This window comes from Mirounga leonina, unplaced genomic scaffold (genome assembly GCF_011800145.1).
Source record: "Mirounga leonina isolate KUSES-001 unplaced genomic scaffold, KU_Mleo_1.0 Mir_195, whole genome shotgun sequence".
NCBI lineage: Eukaryota > Metazoa > Chordata > Mammalia > Carnivora > Phocidae > Mirounga > Mirounga leonina.
Window position 1 is genome coordinate 2,032,922 of NW_023270490.1, and position 16,941 is coordinate 2,049,862.

At 43.3% G+C, this 16,941-nt stretch overlaps 1 protein-coding gene across 1 annotated transcript; it reads left to right on the forward strand.

Annotated features, from left to right (window-relative positions):
• The first annotated feature begins 512 nt into the window (after positions 1-512).
• Positions 513-15,443, forward strand: PARD6B (par-6 family cell polarity regulator beta). The gene is made up of 3 exons (XM_035025404.1): positions 513-924; positions 5,521-5,743; positions 13,655-15,443. Exons 1-3 carry the CDS (start codon positions 859-861, stop codon positions 14,476-14,478), a joined length of 1,113 nt encoding a protein of 370 aa, XP_034881295.1. The 5' UTR covers positions 513-858; the 3' UTR covers positions 14,479-15,443.
• The last annotated feature ends 1,498 nt before the right edge of the window (positions 15,444-16,941 follow it).

Genomic DNA, 16,941 nt, shown 5'->3' on the forward strand with positions numbered 1-16,941 from the left:
CCCCAACGTGAACGTGGGGTGGGGGGCGCCGGGAACCGAACATATCCACCGCGCTTCTACGACCAGCCGGACAGCGCGATCCAACCCCAGCCGGGCGCGTTCTCGCCGAGACGGGCCGTCAGGCGCGTGCCTGCGCTTGCGCAAAAGGCACGCGCCCCAGCTCCTCTCCAGGTGCGCTCGCGCTTCCGGCCGGCCTTCCCAAGACGGAAACACCAGAGCCCGCGCATGCGCTTTCCAGCTCTCCTGCTAGATCCAGGGAGGGGGCCCAAGGCTTCAGGTGATCCCGCCCCTCCCTCGCAGCGCGGAGCCAATCGCACGGCGGTGGGCGGGATTTTAGAGAAGGCGATCCGCCCACGCGCTTCGCGAAGCGTGTATCGATTGGCTGGCGATGCTGGCGCAGGTGCGCGCTTCCCATTGGGTGGGGCGGAGCGCGAGCCGCTGAGGCTTCGGCGGAGGCTGCAGGTGAGCGCGCGCGCGCGCGCCGCGGCTCCCGCCCGGCTCGGGTGCGCGCGCGCGGGCTTGCGGGGGAGGCGGCCGAGAGTGAGATTGCGGCGCCTGTCGCCTCTGCTCCGCCCCCTCCTCCTCCTCCGGCGTCGCGGCCGCCGCCGAGGCCCGGAGGGAGGGAGTCGCGTCCCCGCCCGCCGCGCAGCCAGTCCGACCCTCGGTCCCGCCGCGTGCGGAGCCAGCCGAGCGCAGCTCTGCGCGGAACCCCGAGCCCCGGCCGAGCCCCTCTGCAGGTGCCTGTGAGGAGGCGTCCGGGCCGCAGCCGCGTCCCCAACCCGCCGGCCGCGCACTCGCTCCCTGCGCTCCCGAGGGGCGGCCCGGCCGGAGGAGGCCGCTGCGGGGCCCGGCCTCAGCATGAACCGCAGCCACCGGCACGGGGCGGGCAGCGGCTGCCTGGGCACCATGGAGGTGAAGAGCAAGGTGCGCGGGGCCGGGGCTGGGCGGAGCGGCCGGCTGATGGGGGCCGGGCCTGGGGGAGGCCGGGAGGCTGGCCGGGGCGGCCCGAGGGGCTGCCCGGCTGTCTGCAACGCGGGGGGGTTCGGCAGTGGGCTTTGGAGGCAGGAGGTGGTGGATAGTAAACTGGCCGAGAAGGGGGCGAAGGAGGGGCCTTGTGTGTGTTCCTGGCCCAGGTGGGAAGACCAGTGGAGCACTTTATCTCCTTGAATCTCATGCCTGTTCAGGGATGGGAGGCGTCTGAGCGCAGTGGGGTACGAAAGCTTTGGGGGAAATTCTAGCTCCTGGTCTGTGAGTAAAAGGTATTTGGAAGACGCGTGGTCACAAAATGTTACCCTTTTCTGTGGTTCAAGGGTGCATCGAGTGGTGAGAGGGAGAGGCCAGTGCACTAAAGAGCCCTTTTAAAGTTAGCTTTGCTTCCTGCTAGGGATTTCTTCGGCACTAACTTTGGTATGCGTTTAATCTATAAAATTAACACTATCACCTTTCGTTTGAGTAGCCCTTTACAGTTTGAGGCTGGATGCTCTTTTCATTCCATCGTGCTACCTTTTCACATCAAGTGTTTTCCTTCTTCACCGACGGTATGCCGGTCTGCTGATAACTCTGTCCGGATCCGCTGAATTCCTAAATTGCAAGGCTCCCTGAGCAGGGTAGTCTATAGGGATTAGGTAAAGAATGCTTTCGGAAGGGGGGTTTGAGTGGAATTTGAAGGTGATCGGCAACCACAGCAACATTTTCAGCAAGCATTTCATGAGTTGAAGAGCCAAAGGAGTTTAGATGATCTAATTTGATTCTCTGGAAAATGGAGGGATCAGAAAGGGGTCGCCAGGCTCTGCTTTTATGACAAAACCTGGAAGCCTTTTTACAGAATAACTTCTAGAGGATAGAACTGTTTTTGAGAACACTTAACGTAGTTAAGAAGACCAAAGCACATGCAAGAATGGGAGAACAGTACGAGCTTATCAACTTCAAAAATGATGAAACATCATTGAATATAAGACTGCTTACGGCAAATCCAAAATCAGGGAGTGGTTTTGAGTGAAGTAGATAGAGTAAGGAGAGCTCCTTGGAGCCTGTGGGTGGAATGGCTTTATTATCTAGAGTTGATAAGCAAAGTTCTGTAAGCTGCTGTAACTGAGGTCTTCGCCTCAGGAATATCTACATTCATTTTGAGCATCATTTAAATGGTTTGTGACTTCTGTATCAGGGTAGGGGGTAGTTCCACAGAAACCGTTCTGTTTTAATAAGAATAGAAATGTAATTATAGCAATTTAAGGAATGTGCTCTTCCCTGTGTCGTCCATGGAACTGCCAGAGCAAATGGAAGAGATGTGCTTGAGCTAAGGGTTAAGATGACTGCGAATATACCGGGTTTTCCCTCGAGCAGTATAGCCGCGGTAGTGGTTCTGTGCCCAGTGGTTGAACTTTCTGAGGCATTTCTGTCATAAATCTAGTTTGCATCTGTGGGGGTTGAGGTTAAGAAAAGAAAAACACTTAGGATATTGCATAATCTTAAAATTCGGTTTGTGGTCCTAATCTTGGTAGCAAGTCTTTAATTCTTCATCACAGGAAAACATGAGTAGAGATTCTAGGTGCACTGACAAATACAGTCAAACAGTAATTTATCTCCTGGACTAGAAACCTGGAGCACTCTGGGACTGGAACTTCAGGCTTTCTGCCCCTTCTCTTCTGTCACCTGACCTGTGAATCTTCCCCACAGGTGTATCTGTACTACATGTTATGTATTTTGAGCTGCCATGCTGCACTTGTAAATAGAATCAAGGCATTCTGAGAACCTGCACTGAATGAAGTGTGGTTCCTCTGTTCCCGATGTTGGTGAATAGACACAATATTAGGTACTGTTTTTTGTGTGTCTGTGACACCTTGTGTTTTAAATAGATATTGTTGACACGTTTATTTTTAGTAGATTAAACAAAACACTTGTCATCTTTATCATTTAAAAAGTATTTGGACAGATGTTTCAAACAGTATTTCCCTTTGTCAGCTGCCTTGGAGAAACCACAGCTTTTTACAAAACTGATGGTCAAGAGGTTGTAACCACAACCAGGTGATGTGCAGATCCACATTTCAGGATCTCTTTTTCTTCTGCATAGAAAACAGTGTCAGCTGTATTGTCTGAGCAGAGCTGGGAAAGTTCTTAATAATGAAGGTGGTATCCTTTAATAACCTTGGAACAGTCTTTGGGCTGTACATTTTCTAATTATTATTCATGGGCAAACAGTAGTAAAATTAACTTTGCGGTTTCTTGAATGTACCAACAGTGCCCGGAGAAGGGTATCCGTTGTCCCAGCAGATCCTGGGAGAACGGACACATCCTGGGTGCCCAAGACAACTAGACTGGCCTTCATAAGAGTTAGAAATGGTTCACGTAGTGAATAGTTGTTGACTGGGTCTTAATTTTGTCTCTTAGTATTTTTCTTCATGTGGAGTAAAACGTTCTCTTAATCCTATTGTTTTTCTGCAAGAAGCATAACAGTTTCTCATTTGGTTTTGTTTTCTGCTAACATTTGCAAAGGGCACATCTTCTGTGAAGCCACACAGTTTTTCATTGTTTTTATCATAACATTTAAGGAAGAGAAAAACATGTTGAGCAAAGGATTTTCACCCAAAAGCTTTAGCAGTCACGTTGGAGCCCTAAAATGTTCCAGTGTTAGATGGTACTCTCCTTGACGTACCTGGAGCAGTGGTAAAACCCTGGCGGGAATCCGAGCACTGGGAGCTTTAGGTTGTGATACCGGGATAAAGAACGTGGAGGAGAAGCTGTGACTTTTGATAACATCATAAGACTAGCTCTGATGTGAAGGGTGTTGCCGAGTTTTTATTTACTTTGAAACGTGAAGGTGTGACTAAATTTTTTTGAGAGTTTTAGGTATGAATCACCTTATATTCTTGACAAGTGTTGTTGTTTATGTTTCAGGAATGGGTTAATGGAAGCTCTTTTACTGATTAGAAGAGGTGGTTTTAGTGAATTTTAAATTTAATACTGATGAGTAGTGTGGGTATCAGCCAGGCAGATGAACTTCTGCCATGTAACAGATGCAGTGACTCCAGATACCCCATAGGTCCTTGGGAGGAGAAACGACACATTTGTAACCTGCTCAAATTATTCTGATGGGGACTTTGTCTGCTTGATGCTTAAGGCTGTGTTAGTATTACATTAAAATACATTAGTATTTCTTTTTTTAATTTTTAATTTATTTGCGAGAGAGAGAATGAGAGACAGACAGCATGAGAGGGAGGAGGGTCAGAGGGAGAAGCAGACTCCCTGCTGAGCAGGGAGCCTGATGTGGGACTCGATCCCGGGACTCCAGGATCATGACCTGAGCCGAAGGCAGTCGCTTAACCAACTGAGCCACCCAGGCGCCCAATACATTAGTATTTCTTGTTAATAGTAGATATTTAGAGGAAAAATGAGTTCAGTGGTTGAGCATATTTGGCAAACATTTGTTTAAAATTAAAAAAAAAATCAACTGGAGGACTGAACTGAGTCTTTAATATCTGGTCTCACAGTGATTCCTAAGAGTGTGATTATAGTTTTGTAGCATTTCCTAAACGTGGGTGGGACACTTTGTGAGGAAGGCTGATTAACCTTACCTAGGTTTGCACCTGGAGGAAATGCCACGCTGGGCCCATAGTTAAGTCATAGATCCTGTTTATCAGGGAACAGATGAAGCCAGTCCTGAGTGCCACTTGAATAATCTGGCATTTGGAGAGCAGAGGTGTGATTCTAGAGGAGGAATCAGAATGGGGCATGATAGAGGTGTTTCTGTGGTCCCTTAATACCTCTCTGATGTCTTTGTCCTCTTTACCCACCTCTTTACCCCATGGGTGAGCTCCTGCTGTGGGCCTGAGCCTTTCCATCTGTAGGGCTCAGGCACTGTGCCAAGCACACAAACACTTCTTGCATTAATTGGATGGTTGTAGGATGTATATATTATGTATTAATAAAGCTTTTTTCCAGCATTCATAGGGAAGATGCTCCTTATCTCTAGACCTATTTCTTATATGACCTACCTCCCATTTGTAGTGTGCCTTAATGCGAAGAAGCTCAAAGTCCCTTTTTTATATGTTGCTATTAATTCTTGCCACTTACTGTGAAATCATAATTCCTTTTATGGGGGAAGAAACTTAGGTGCTTTTTGCTGATGGCCAAAATAAAGACCTGGGCACATCTTTTTTACCCCATGGCCTGAGGTGGGAGAGGACTGCTGTCAGGATCTGGGCTCCAGACAGGTTTGAGCTGAGTCACTGCAGGGCAGTCCCCAGTGAGGCCTGGGAACCCCAGGGATTGAGTGGAGCCTGCATCTCTTGAAGGGAATGCCATGCCCTTCCGAGAGGTAGCAGTGAGAAGGCACATTCCTGTGTCTCTCTTACGCTGTTTTATCTCCGATAATGAGATTTCTGACAATAGACTGTGTCACTGCAACTGTCTTTTTTATTAAGGGAAGTACTACGCCTGTTAATTTTCCCGTGGAGTGCATTTTCAGATTGGGTCCTGTTACTTTTGTTTTGTTTTTAATTAATATGTTCATTGTATTTATAGTTTGGAGCTGAATTTCGTCGGTTTTCCCTGGAAAGATCAAAACCTGGAAAATTTGAGGAGTTTTATGGATTACTGCAGCATGTTCATAAGATACCCAATGTTGACGTTTTAGTAGGCTATGCAGACATCCATGGAGACTTACTCCCTATAAATAATGATGATAATTATCACAAAGCTGTTTCAACGGCCAATCCACTGCTTAGGATTTTTATACAAAAAAAGGGTAAGTACTACTATGTGGAAAAATTGTTTTCGAAATAAAAGTAGTTTATTTTCCTCATTGATAAGAATATGCATTGAATCCTCACTTTGCCGAATAGAATTTTGTCCATTCAGAAATACAGGACAGAAAGACTGTGACTTCGGAATCAGAGAAAGATTCTCGTTTTTTGGTGGCAAGTGACTTTCAAGTGCCATATTTACTACTTAATAACTACCTGAAGGAGAGTTGACTTATTTAGAATGTTTTTCACAGAAATAAAGTTAGTTAATTATTTGGAAAATTAGATATCAAGTCATTACTTTGGAGGAATTTAAACACTGATATTAGTCTTGCAAAAGAACATTTGAAATAACCATCCTATATGGCAAGCATTTTCAAATGTATTTTGAGTTTTAAAACTTTTTTTTTTAACTTCGTGGCCTCCTCTGTGTTGCCTGTCTGCACGTGGGCCTGATGTGTGCCATTTATTTCTTTGCCTTTGGTAAATGAAGAGGTTTAAGAAAGCCAGCATGACGGCAGCAAGCTCAGTATTGGTGGGATAATGAAAGCCTTAACTGTGTTTATAAACCAACCCAGAAAGCAGTTTGAGAGAATGGGTAGGGATTACCCTTGAAGGTGAAACTTTATTTCCAATCGGTTGATAAACCTTAGACCACTCCCAGGGCTTTGAAATTCCACTGATTATATAGCTTTGCTTTTCTGGGTTTGGAGGAACTAAAGTCCACCAACAAAAATAAACCTCCAAGGGTAACATGTCCATATCACTTGACTATTCACAGAATACTTAGAAACACACAAATTGATTTTCCCAGAGACCCCTGAGGTGGATTTCATAGATATGTAACAGTGGTGTGGTACAATGAGAGTGTTAATCTAAGGAGATTAATTTGGCTGTTGGGGATGAGTTGGGAGTGAGCAGTGGTCTTAGAGGAGAGGGCCAGGACCCGGCGGTGAGGGGACAGCTGGGAAGCTGCCCCAATGGAGGAGGCCGGTGACGAAAGTGGCCGTGTTAGATAAAGAGGGCATATCTGATATTTGAGACTCACTGTGCTCCCCTCTGGATGGCGGGGAGTTGAAGAGGGACTCCCAACAGAGAACAGCTTTCTGGGTTCGAGTCTGATGCTGGGACAGTGCCATAAACAAGCAGAATTTGGAAGAGGGACATTAGCTTGGAAAGAAAACGGGTTTGGTTTTAGGATATTTGGCTGGTGAGTTTTAACCATGCCACCTAGGAAATCAGAAATGGTAGACAGGAACTTTGAATCGAAATCTAGAGGCCCAGTCAGAGAAAATTGAAAGTCTGTGGGAAAGTGATAGTTGAGAAATTCTCTGGAGGAGACCTAAGTAAGGCCTCGTAGGGATGAAGACCAGGGATGGACCCTTGGAAAGCTGTGTACAGACTGTTGGAGACAAAAGAACATCGGTAGAGGAGAGAAGACAAAGCATTCATGTGGAACTTGTCACTTTAAGCAGAATAATATCAATAATTATTGATGAGTAGGCCTTTCTTAGCAGTTGTAATTTTCATTAAAAACTTTGTTGCTCTTTGGAATGTGTATTCAAGTGTGGAGTGACTATTTTTAAACTGTTGTTGGATTATCTTTTTTGTTATATGATAGAAGTTGATTATACCACTACATGATTTTATTTATTACTGGCTTTGTAACATTTCATGATGGTGGGATTAACCCTCACATCTGTTAAGGGTGGTTATGTTCTGTTTTTTGCTTTTGAATATGTTTATATGTGAACAAAAGTTTTCTATGTCTTAGAAATAAATGTCCAATATAGTAAACAGCCCTTAGAATTTGATTTAGAAAGGGGCGCCTGGTGGCTCAGTTAAGTGTCCAGTTCTTGGTTTTTGTTCAGGTCATGACCTCACGGTTGTGAGATCAGGCCCTAGCCCTGGGTCAGCTCCCCACAGGGCGTGGTGAGCCTGCTTAGGATTGTCTCTCCCCTGCCCTTCCCCCTATCTTAAAAAAAAAGTTTATTTAGAAATAGGCGGTACATTCAACAGAACATTTTTGTTTTTAAAAATACAAATGTAGGGGCACCTGGGTGGCTCAGTCGGTTAAACGTCTGCCTTCAGTTCAGGTCATGATCTCAGGGCCTTGGGATCGAGCCCACAAAGGGCTCCCTGCTCAGCGGGGAACCTGCTTCTTCCTCTCCCTCTGCCTTCCCCCCCCCACTCGTGTGTGTGTGTGTGTGCGCGTGCGCGCGCACGCGCGGCATACACCCACTCTCTCTCAAATAAGTAAATAAAATCTTTAAACATATATATAAACGTACAGGCGCCTCGGTGGCTCGGTCAGTTGAGCTTCTGCCTTGGCTTGGGTCATGATCTCGGGGGGTCCTGGGATCAAGCCCCACGTTGTGCTCCCTGCTCAGCAGGGAATCTGCTTCTCCCTCTCCCTCTGCTCCTTCCCCTGCTTTTTTTTAAGACTTTATTTATTTATGAGAGAGAGAGCACAAGGCCGGGAGAGGGAGAAGCAGGCTCCCTGCTAACATGGGGCTCAGTCTCAGGAAACTGGGATCATGACCTGAGCAGAAGGCAGATGCTTAATCGACTGAGCCATCTAGGTGCCCTGAAATCTTTTAAAAAAATAAAAATAATAAAAATATAAATGTAATACAAATATGACTTAAGGAAAGCATAAAAGTAAGCTGGTCAAGTCATTGCTGTTTAATCCCCCCCCCCCCCCCAAATCCAGAATAAAATCACTTCACAACCTCATCTTTCTCTATTCCCTCACTCCCTCATCATAGCCTACCAGGCTGGCTTGCTTTCTGTCTCAAACTTGGAAAGGGTGTTGCTGTCTTTCTCCTCGATTCTCCCCCCAGCTCCCTCCTCATCCTTCAGATCTTATCACACGGAAATAACTTTCTCAGAGGGGTCTCTTTGGACCACCCTAGCCAAAGCCCCTTGACCCTCCCACCTTTATCAGCCCTGGAATTACCTTATGTAAGTATGAGTTATCTTGTTTATTGTCTCTGTTAACAGACTTACGTGGTGCCCTGTGATTCACAGTGATACTTCTTTTAAAGCTCAACTGATGCTTGAGCAGAAAGCTGATTTTAGGTAAACTTTAGTGGACATTAAATTCAGGAAAGTAATATAAATAAAGCATGACATTATAGTAACATTTTACTGCTTAATTACAATACACTTTGTTTTCTTGGCTTGTTGATTCCAGTTTAGTAGGGCAGCACTTAAACTTATATGGTACCAAGTGATTTTAAAAAACAAAACTTTAAAATCATTTTCAATTTTGAAATCATGTGGTCTTTTAAAATCTGATACATCTACTAGAAGTTTCTTTGAAGTGAAAGTTCACAGTTGAATGCATGAACTATATAGTGTGAACTCAAAAATTGTATCGTTGCATATCTTGAAAGGTTTTATGTCTTACAACAATTTATTGTTAGAAGAAAAACCCATACTCGAGGGCTGTTATCACGGAAGCAGAAACCAAAGAAAACAAAATCCCTGCTATCTGAAAAGTTAGGTTCACAAAGAGGATTCCCAGATCTTTTGCCAACCCCATCCCCTGTTGGAATTTAGAGGCTTCCCAGCTAGTTGTGAGGGGCAGCCAAGTCTGGGATCTGTGGAGGTGCATGGCCTCCTCACCAGATCTGATCAGAATACCCGCACCACAACTTCTTGTTGTGTTACCTACCGTCTGTTTCTGTATGACATCAGACAAACGCATTCACACCTTGGATTTATTAGAGTTTGTTGGAAACCCTGGAAGGGCCTTGCTTGCGTCACGCGTTGTTGTACTTCAGACATGGCCTGTGGCCCAAACGCCCGGCAGGCACCTCAGTCCCTAGAACTGTGCAGTGGACATTAGTTGGTAGGTGGGCTTGAAGATTACTTTTTAATGAATCCGGGTTTGATTTAGAAATGCTCTTAGAGGGACGCCTGGGGGGCTCGGTCGTCAAGCGTCTGCCTTCGGCTCGGGTCACGGTCCCGGGGTCCTGGGATCGAGCCCCGCATCGGGCTCCCTGCTCCGCAGGAAGCCTGCTTCTCCCTCTCCCACTCCCCCTGCTTGTGTTCCCTCTCTCGCTGTCTCTGTCAAATAAAATCTTAAAAATAATAATAATAATAGAAGTGCTCTAAGAGATGCATCGTAATTGTCAGTTGAAATTTGAAGAACAGCATATGATACCAGTTGCTCACGACAGAAACGTGGGTGTCACATCCCTGTGACACATACCTGTTGTTCAGTCAGTCACCAGGCCTCTTGGAACCGTTCTAATTATTTTTCGGATTTGTTTCCCCATCAGCACTGCCTTTTCTCCAGGCCAGGCACCATCCAGAATGACCTCAGTAACCCCCAATCGTCTCCCTCAGGGTCGCTCTCCAGTTTACAGTCAGGGTGAGCTTAATAGAAAAACCCAGATCTTCAGTTTTCTTCCCATTGCCCTTAGGCTGAAGTCCATAATCCCTAGTACCCCCACCCCCCAGGCCCTGTTTGTCTGCATGACCCCTGGCTGCCTCTAACTGGGCTCCTGGCTTCCTCCCTCCCCTCCCTCTCTCCCTAGGGGATTTCCTCATTTACCCCAACCTGCGCTCCTCTGTGTGTTGGATCCTGTGCCGGGAACATTCTTCCCTCCCTTCTACCTGATTAGCTACTGGCTGCTTTTCCAAGTCTCAGCACAAACCTCACTTCCCCTGGAGAACCGTACCCTGCAAGCAGCTTGGCCCCTTTGTAATAATTTGATTGCAAGTGTTAATTGCCATCTCCTCTTGCAGACTGTAAGCACCATGAAAGCAAGCACCCCGCTTATCTCTCTTGTTCACCGAATCTGCAGCACAGGACACAAGGCCTGGCCCAGTTGCAGTGCTTCTGAAATGTTTGGTGGTTGGTTTTTCTTACATTAGGAAGTGAAGGGACTTGCATACTTTGAATATTGCTTTAGGTGATGTTTAATCCTTTTTGAAGTTGCCAGTTCAGTTCATTTAACCATTTTGGATTAGAACAGGGGTGTGCAAACAAGGCTTGCTGGCTGTTTTTGTAAATAAAGTTTTCTTGGAACACAGCCCTGCGTGTTCCTTTCTGTATCGCCGGATGATCTGCTGTACCCAAGAGTGCTTACCATACAGCTCTTCGGGGAGAAGGTTGTCAGCCCTGAATAGAGTAATTTCAAAAATTACTTCATTCTTCCCTGTCTTCTCACTGAACTTCGAATGGGTCATAATCTTGAACTTTCTTGATGACCCTACCGTGAACTGTTACTGTTCTGTTACTGTACAGGGATGATGATGGGGTTTATATGAGGGTTAGGTTTTTGGTGTCTTTTTTTTTTTTTTCCAGATTTGCTTTAACACTGTAGGCTTTTACTTCATGTATCTGTGCCTGCCACTCACTAGTGGGCCCTTACCCCCTGCTCTGAATCGGTGACTTGCAACTGTGTGTGTGTGAGTTAAGGAATGAGATAAACCAGGCTTTTCAGAGTTAACTGTTGAAAGAGTAAGAGGTCCAGAGGGAGTGGCAGCAAGGCTCCTCTGTAAGTAAAGCACAGGAGCTTTCTGCTTGTAAGGAATTGAGACATGCAGTTTGGCTCCTCAGAGGCATTCCGAGTGGATCCTTGTTGATTGCAGTCCTCCGAGATTGTGGCTAAGGGACAGGCTTGGGATAAGGGAGGGATTGCTGTCTAAGCCTGTATCATGCACTGTTGCATAAGCCTGGGTTTTTACAGCTGGGGAGGTTGCTGTGAACCAGATTTGCAAACTTTTCATCTTAGAATCTGAGTTTAGGGCTTCGACGCACAGACTCAGAAAGTGAACTCCCAGTTCCCTGTGGACACTCACCTTTACACTTTAACACTCTGCACCCTGGCTTTCTGCCAAAATACTTCTTTTCCCAGTGGCTGGAAACTGATTAGCTAGATGGGGGAACAAAGGTGCCTTTGTGCTGGGGCATATTGCTTTTGAGAATTTAGCAGAGAGCATTCAAACAGTCTGGATGCGATGCCAAATTATGCAGATTGGGGGTTGTTGTTGTTGTTGTTGTTGTTGGTTTTTGGTCAGGTTTCCCATGTAGGCAACTTAATTTTGTTCTCAAGTGTGTATGGTCTGGAATTTTCCTTATAAATCTTATGTGGGTTTTCTTAATTGATTGTTTTAAAAGGAAAATACATACTTCTGAGAAAACACATTCAGCAGAAGACTATCGTTGATAGGCTTTTGGTCAAATGTTGCCAAAAAGATTCTTGTATCAGTGAGTTCATTTCCAAAGCCAAATTATAAATTTGTCTCTGTAAGAATAGGGTATACATACTTCATAAATGAAGAAAGAATTATCCCCAGAGGGGAAAAAATGCCGAAAATTAAGGTACCCCTAGTCTTGTACGTTTCTCTGCAACTAGCTTGTGAAGAATGTTGAAGTAGCATGAGAAGAGAAGGTTCTCCATACTCACACACCTGACACTTAATACTCATTCCGTGAATGTGTAAGGTATTGGCCTAGTAAGAAAATTAAGGTCCAGTCTTTTCTCTGTATTTTGTACTCTTAACCATTATTTTGTACCCTTAATTTCCTGGTTTTTATAAAGATGATAATATTTATCAGTAGAGTGTGAGAGTCAAGGGAAAGAATATAAACTGAACCCTTGTACAATCACAGTATGGTCATAGTACTGTTATTCTGGAGCAGTAGCTGAGACTAGGATTTTGAGCTAGTTCTTTGAGGGAGGGGGTTTTTGTCTCCTTTGTTCTTAGGAAATATATTTTTATCCTTGAAGATTCTGACTTCTTCGTTTCTCCTCCTTTGTTATTTTTGAAACATGATTTCAAGTTTTGTGCCTGATGTTAATTTCATTTCTTTTTTTTTTTTACCTCTCATTCTCTAATGAGGTGTTTTGTTTGTAGGTATTTTCCTTCAGCAGTATGATTTCAGAAGGCGGATCTGGTTTTAGGTGCCCTGTTTTCCCTTAGTTTATATCAGAGATTATAGATTGCTGGCTGGAAGCATGTCTGTAACCCTCGCTTGTTGTTTGACTCAAACTGGTTTTTGTTGTTATTTAATTAGGAGTCAGCATTTAAAAGCGAGAAAATTTTTACTTAAAAAACAGGGCTCCGTGGCAAATGGGATTTGGCCACACAGATTCCTATAGTGGAAGGAAGACTGCCTGGAGCATGGCCCGCGGTGCCATTACGTGAGGCCTGAGCGCTCCACTTGGCCAGTCCTCCCACTCCGGGTTGTCTGCGGTACCACCGCTGAGAAAGGGCCCTCTGCACTTCTTTGTTTTTCACACAGTGAAGAAAAAAGTGAAATCTTAGACTTCAGCCTCTTTCATAAGTGGGGAAATGGAAGAGTAAGAACTCCCCCCGGAAAACTGAGGGAGAATGTTTATTCTCAGAAGACCAAAATTCCTAAGTTGTAGATATACATTCATCTAATTTACATTATCATTTCATGCATACTGTCTGTTTCGTTTAATTGCATTATCTGCCCCGCCGGCCTGTAGTAAGGTTCGTTCCTTTGATTTACCTTGGGAATCAGGTGTCCCATTTTGTATCATTGAGTTAAATAGGCAACCTGGAGTTTCTTAACAAATGAAGGAAAGATAGTTTTAAGTAACTCATTTGAAATGATGTTTAAAAATGTGTGTGTGTGAGCTTATCAGAATTTCATTTTCCCCTCTTAACTGTTAAGTAGTCCTTGAGCTTTATCAGATTCGACATTTGGGATTTTATGACGTGTGCTTGAGAGGGCCACCTAGTGGTTTCCTTCTGGTACAGCAGATCTTATTACTGCGCTACATTTTGATCTGATTAGAATAAGCTAATATTTAAATTGTTTATGTATCAAATACATGTGTTACCTCTTCTGTATAGATTCAACTGTAGATAAAATGGGTGTTTTTACATCATTTCCATAATTACTTTATTTTATTTTTAAACAGAAGAAGCAGACTACAGTGCCTTTGGTACAGACACACTAATAAAGAAGAAGAATGTTTTAACCAATGTATTGCGTCCTGACAACCATAGAAAAAAGCCACATATAGTCATTAGTATGCCCCAAGACTTCAGACCTGTGTCTTCTATTATAGACGTGGATATTCTCCCAGAAACACATCGTAGGGTTCGTCTTTATAAATACGGCACTGAGAAGCCCTTAGGGTTCTACATCCGGGATGGCTCCAGCGTCCGGGTCACACCGCATGGCTTAGAGAAGGTCCCAGGGATCTTTATATCCAGACTTGTCCCAGGAGGCCTGGCTCAAAGCACAGGACTATTAGCTGTTAATGATGAAGTTTTAGAAGTTAACGGCATAGAAGTTTCAGGGAAGAGTCTTGATCAAGTAACAGACATGATGATCGCCAACAGCCGCAACCTCATTATAACAGTGAGACCAGCAAACCAGAGGAATAATGTTGTTCGGAACAGTCGGACTTCCGGCAGCTCTGGCCAGTCCACAGATAACAGCCTCCTGGGCTATCCCCAGCAGGTAGAACCGAGCTTTGAGCCAGAGGACGAAGACAGTGATGAAGATGACATTATTATTGAAGATAACGGAGTGCCGCAGCAGATTCCTAAAGCTGTTCCTAATACCGAGAGCCTCGAATCATTAACGCAAATAGAGCTCAGTTTTGAGTCTGGACAGAACGGTTTTATTCCTTCGAATGAAGTGAACTTAGCACCTGTAGCAAGTGGCACAAATACAGAAACACATGCTCCGGATCAAAAACTCTTAGAAGAAGATGGAACGATCATAACACTATGAAACTTTGTCTGAATGTCTTTGGAGTGAGGATGCCATTGGGACTTGTAAATCTGGCTAGTTTATTAAAGCATACATACCTCTGAACCAGTGACCTGGAGTAGGCATGAGAAAAATAATATTGCAAGCTTAAAATGTTATTAAAATAGTAGTTTGATAATTGTTAATATAAACTTCAGTTTGTCACAGGTGAGTTTAAGTCTAAAAGGGGCCTTTGCTAATGAAATTATGGCTTTTGCTATTTTGTCTCTAGAGAACTGGATGTTAGAGCACATTCTCAGAACTATGAGAGGACCAGATCATTTCCGTTCGAAGTGGTTGCATATTTAACCTGCTGTGCAGAGCCCAGTTAGCTTTTCCTTTAACTATATTTTTTTAAATTCTAATGTGAAGAAGTCTGATCTGTCCTTTGGTACCTTGGGGACCTCAGCTCCTATGTTCCCTATATTTTGATTTTTTAATGTTGTTCCTCTGTTGCTAATTGTTACAAGTAACTCTTTCAAATGCTTTTTTTTCCCTCTAATACCTGAGAAATCAAACCAACTGCCTGTTTTTGGGAGTTGCTTCCTATGTCATAAAGCATTGAAACCATGTTCCTGAATTAAGAAACCGTAACAGTTGTTCAAGTTCAAAGCTTGTTCATCCTATAGCTTTCACATTTACAGACTCATTCCATACGCATATAACTTAATGTTGCAAAAGGCAGTTCCATCAGCTCGTAATACGTGAGACTCCCTTAATCTCCTCTCACCCGCACTCCATCTCATTGGAAATCATTCCTTTTGTTGTTGGTGTGTGTTCTGTTGGTGTGCTTTTATATTCCGCTATTATATTTGAGTAGTAGGAGTCATTTTGGATTAAAAAATGCACCCAAATTAAGAGATTTTTACACACAGGACAAACTTGTGCACTTTTTTACATGAGGTAATTTGGTTTTTCCTTAAAGGGATTTTTAGGAACACTGCCTACACTTTATGAAAAAATATAGAGTATTCACCTTGGACAGGTAGAGTTTATTGCTATAAATTTTATGAGGCTATTTATTACTTTCCAATGCATCCACTTAGAACAAGTGAAGGGTAAGGCTGCTGACTTCCATTCCTCGCCTGATTTCCCTGTACAATGTGCACGAGCACTGCAGTATGCTGTATATAGAGACCCAGGATCGTGTGAAGCACGTAAGTTCCCTGTGGCTTATGGCTGTTTCTCTCAGAGTTATTTATTAATTTTATGATAGGGCTAGAATGGGTACCGTGGTAACAGTTGCGTGCTATAGAAACAATGAAGAATTAAGTGACTCCGTTTTGAAGGATATTTTCGCTCTATGGTAAAGATATATGAAGAAGTCTTGGACTGAAGGAAGGTCACTTGACTCAGAATACTTAATGTGTTTTGTTCACTTTACCACCAAACAGATTATCACTGAACTATTAACTGCACAACATTACGTAATGCAGTGTACTTTTTTGTTGACTTCACCCAAGTTCTTCCACTTTTGTACCACTATTTGTTAAATGGCATTCCAGCTTTAACCTTCTGTGAGGTAGAAATTTGAGTCTAGGATGGCAAAATGTCAACATGTAGGTTAAATTTCATTTATATTATAAGTGGTGCAGGGGTTCAACATTTTTAAGTAAAAATCCTTTCACACACTACCTCTCTCTCTCTCTTTTTTTTAACAAAGTTTTAACATCCGAAATTTTCTCTTGGGGGAACATACTTCAGGGCTTGACTTTTTGTACAAATTTTAGCTCTAAAGTACAGATTTGTGTTGCATGTACTCATAAAAATGGGCATCAAAGCTGCTAGTGCTTTTTATTTTAATTATCCTGCTAAGGGTATATGTCAGTGGTGATAAAACTAGATTTCTCATTTAGATTATTGGTGAAATAATTGATTACTAGACGTATTGTAAAACCAATAGATCTTGGTTATACAATAAAATGTCAGTTCATTGGTAGTCTGAATCAGTTATTCCCAGTGTACCTTATACCAGTGGATTCAGCATAAAATTTTCTAGTACTAAATGTCAAGCCTAACTGTGAATTTTGTTCTGTATCTTGAGTAAATTTATGATAATGTTCTCATGAGCTGTCAACAAAATATATGTACTTTTGTGAACTACGAATTTTCTAATTAAATTTTACATGCGACATTTTTACATGAATGATACTTTAAACTATCAAATGTCAGTATTTTACTACAATTTTATTATAAAATGTACATTATCACTAAATGAACTTTGATTTTAAAAATCAAATTAGCTCTAGTTGTATATTATTTTTTACAAATAAAGATAGACTTGTATAAAGGCTACTTTCTTGTTTGCAAATACATGAAAAGTCACCCAACAAATATTTACCAATCACCCATGATACAAAATGAGTAGGAAGAAAACTGCTAAGTTATAACAATATCCTGGCTTCCTTAACTTTTAATTTTTAAAAGATAAACACCAAATTCTGT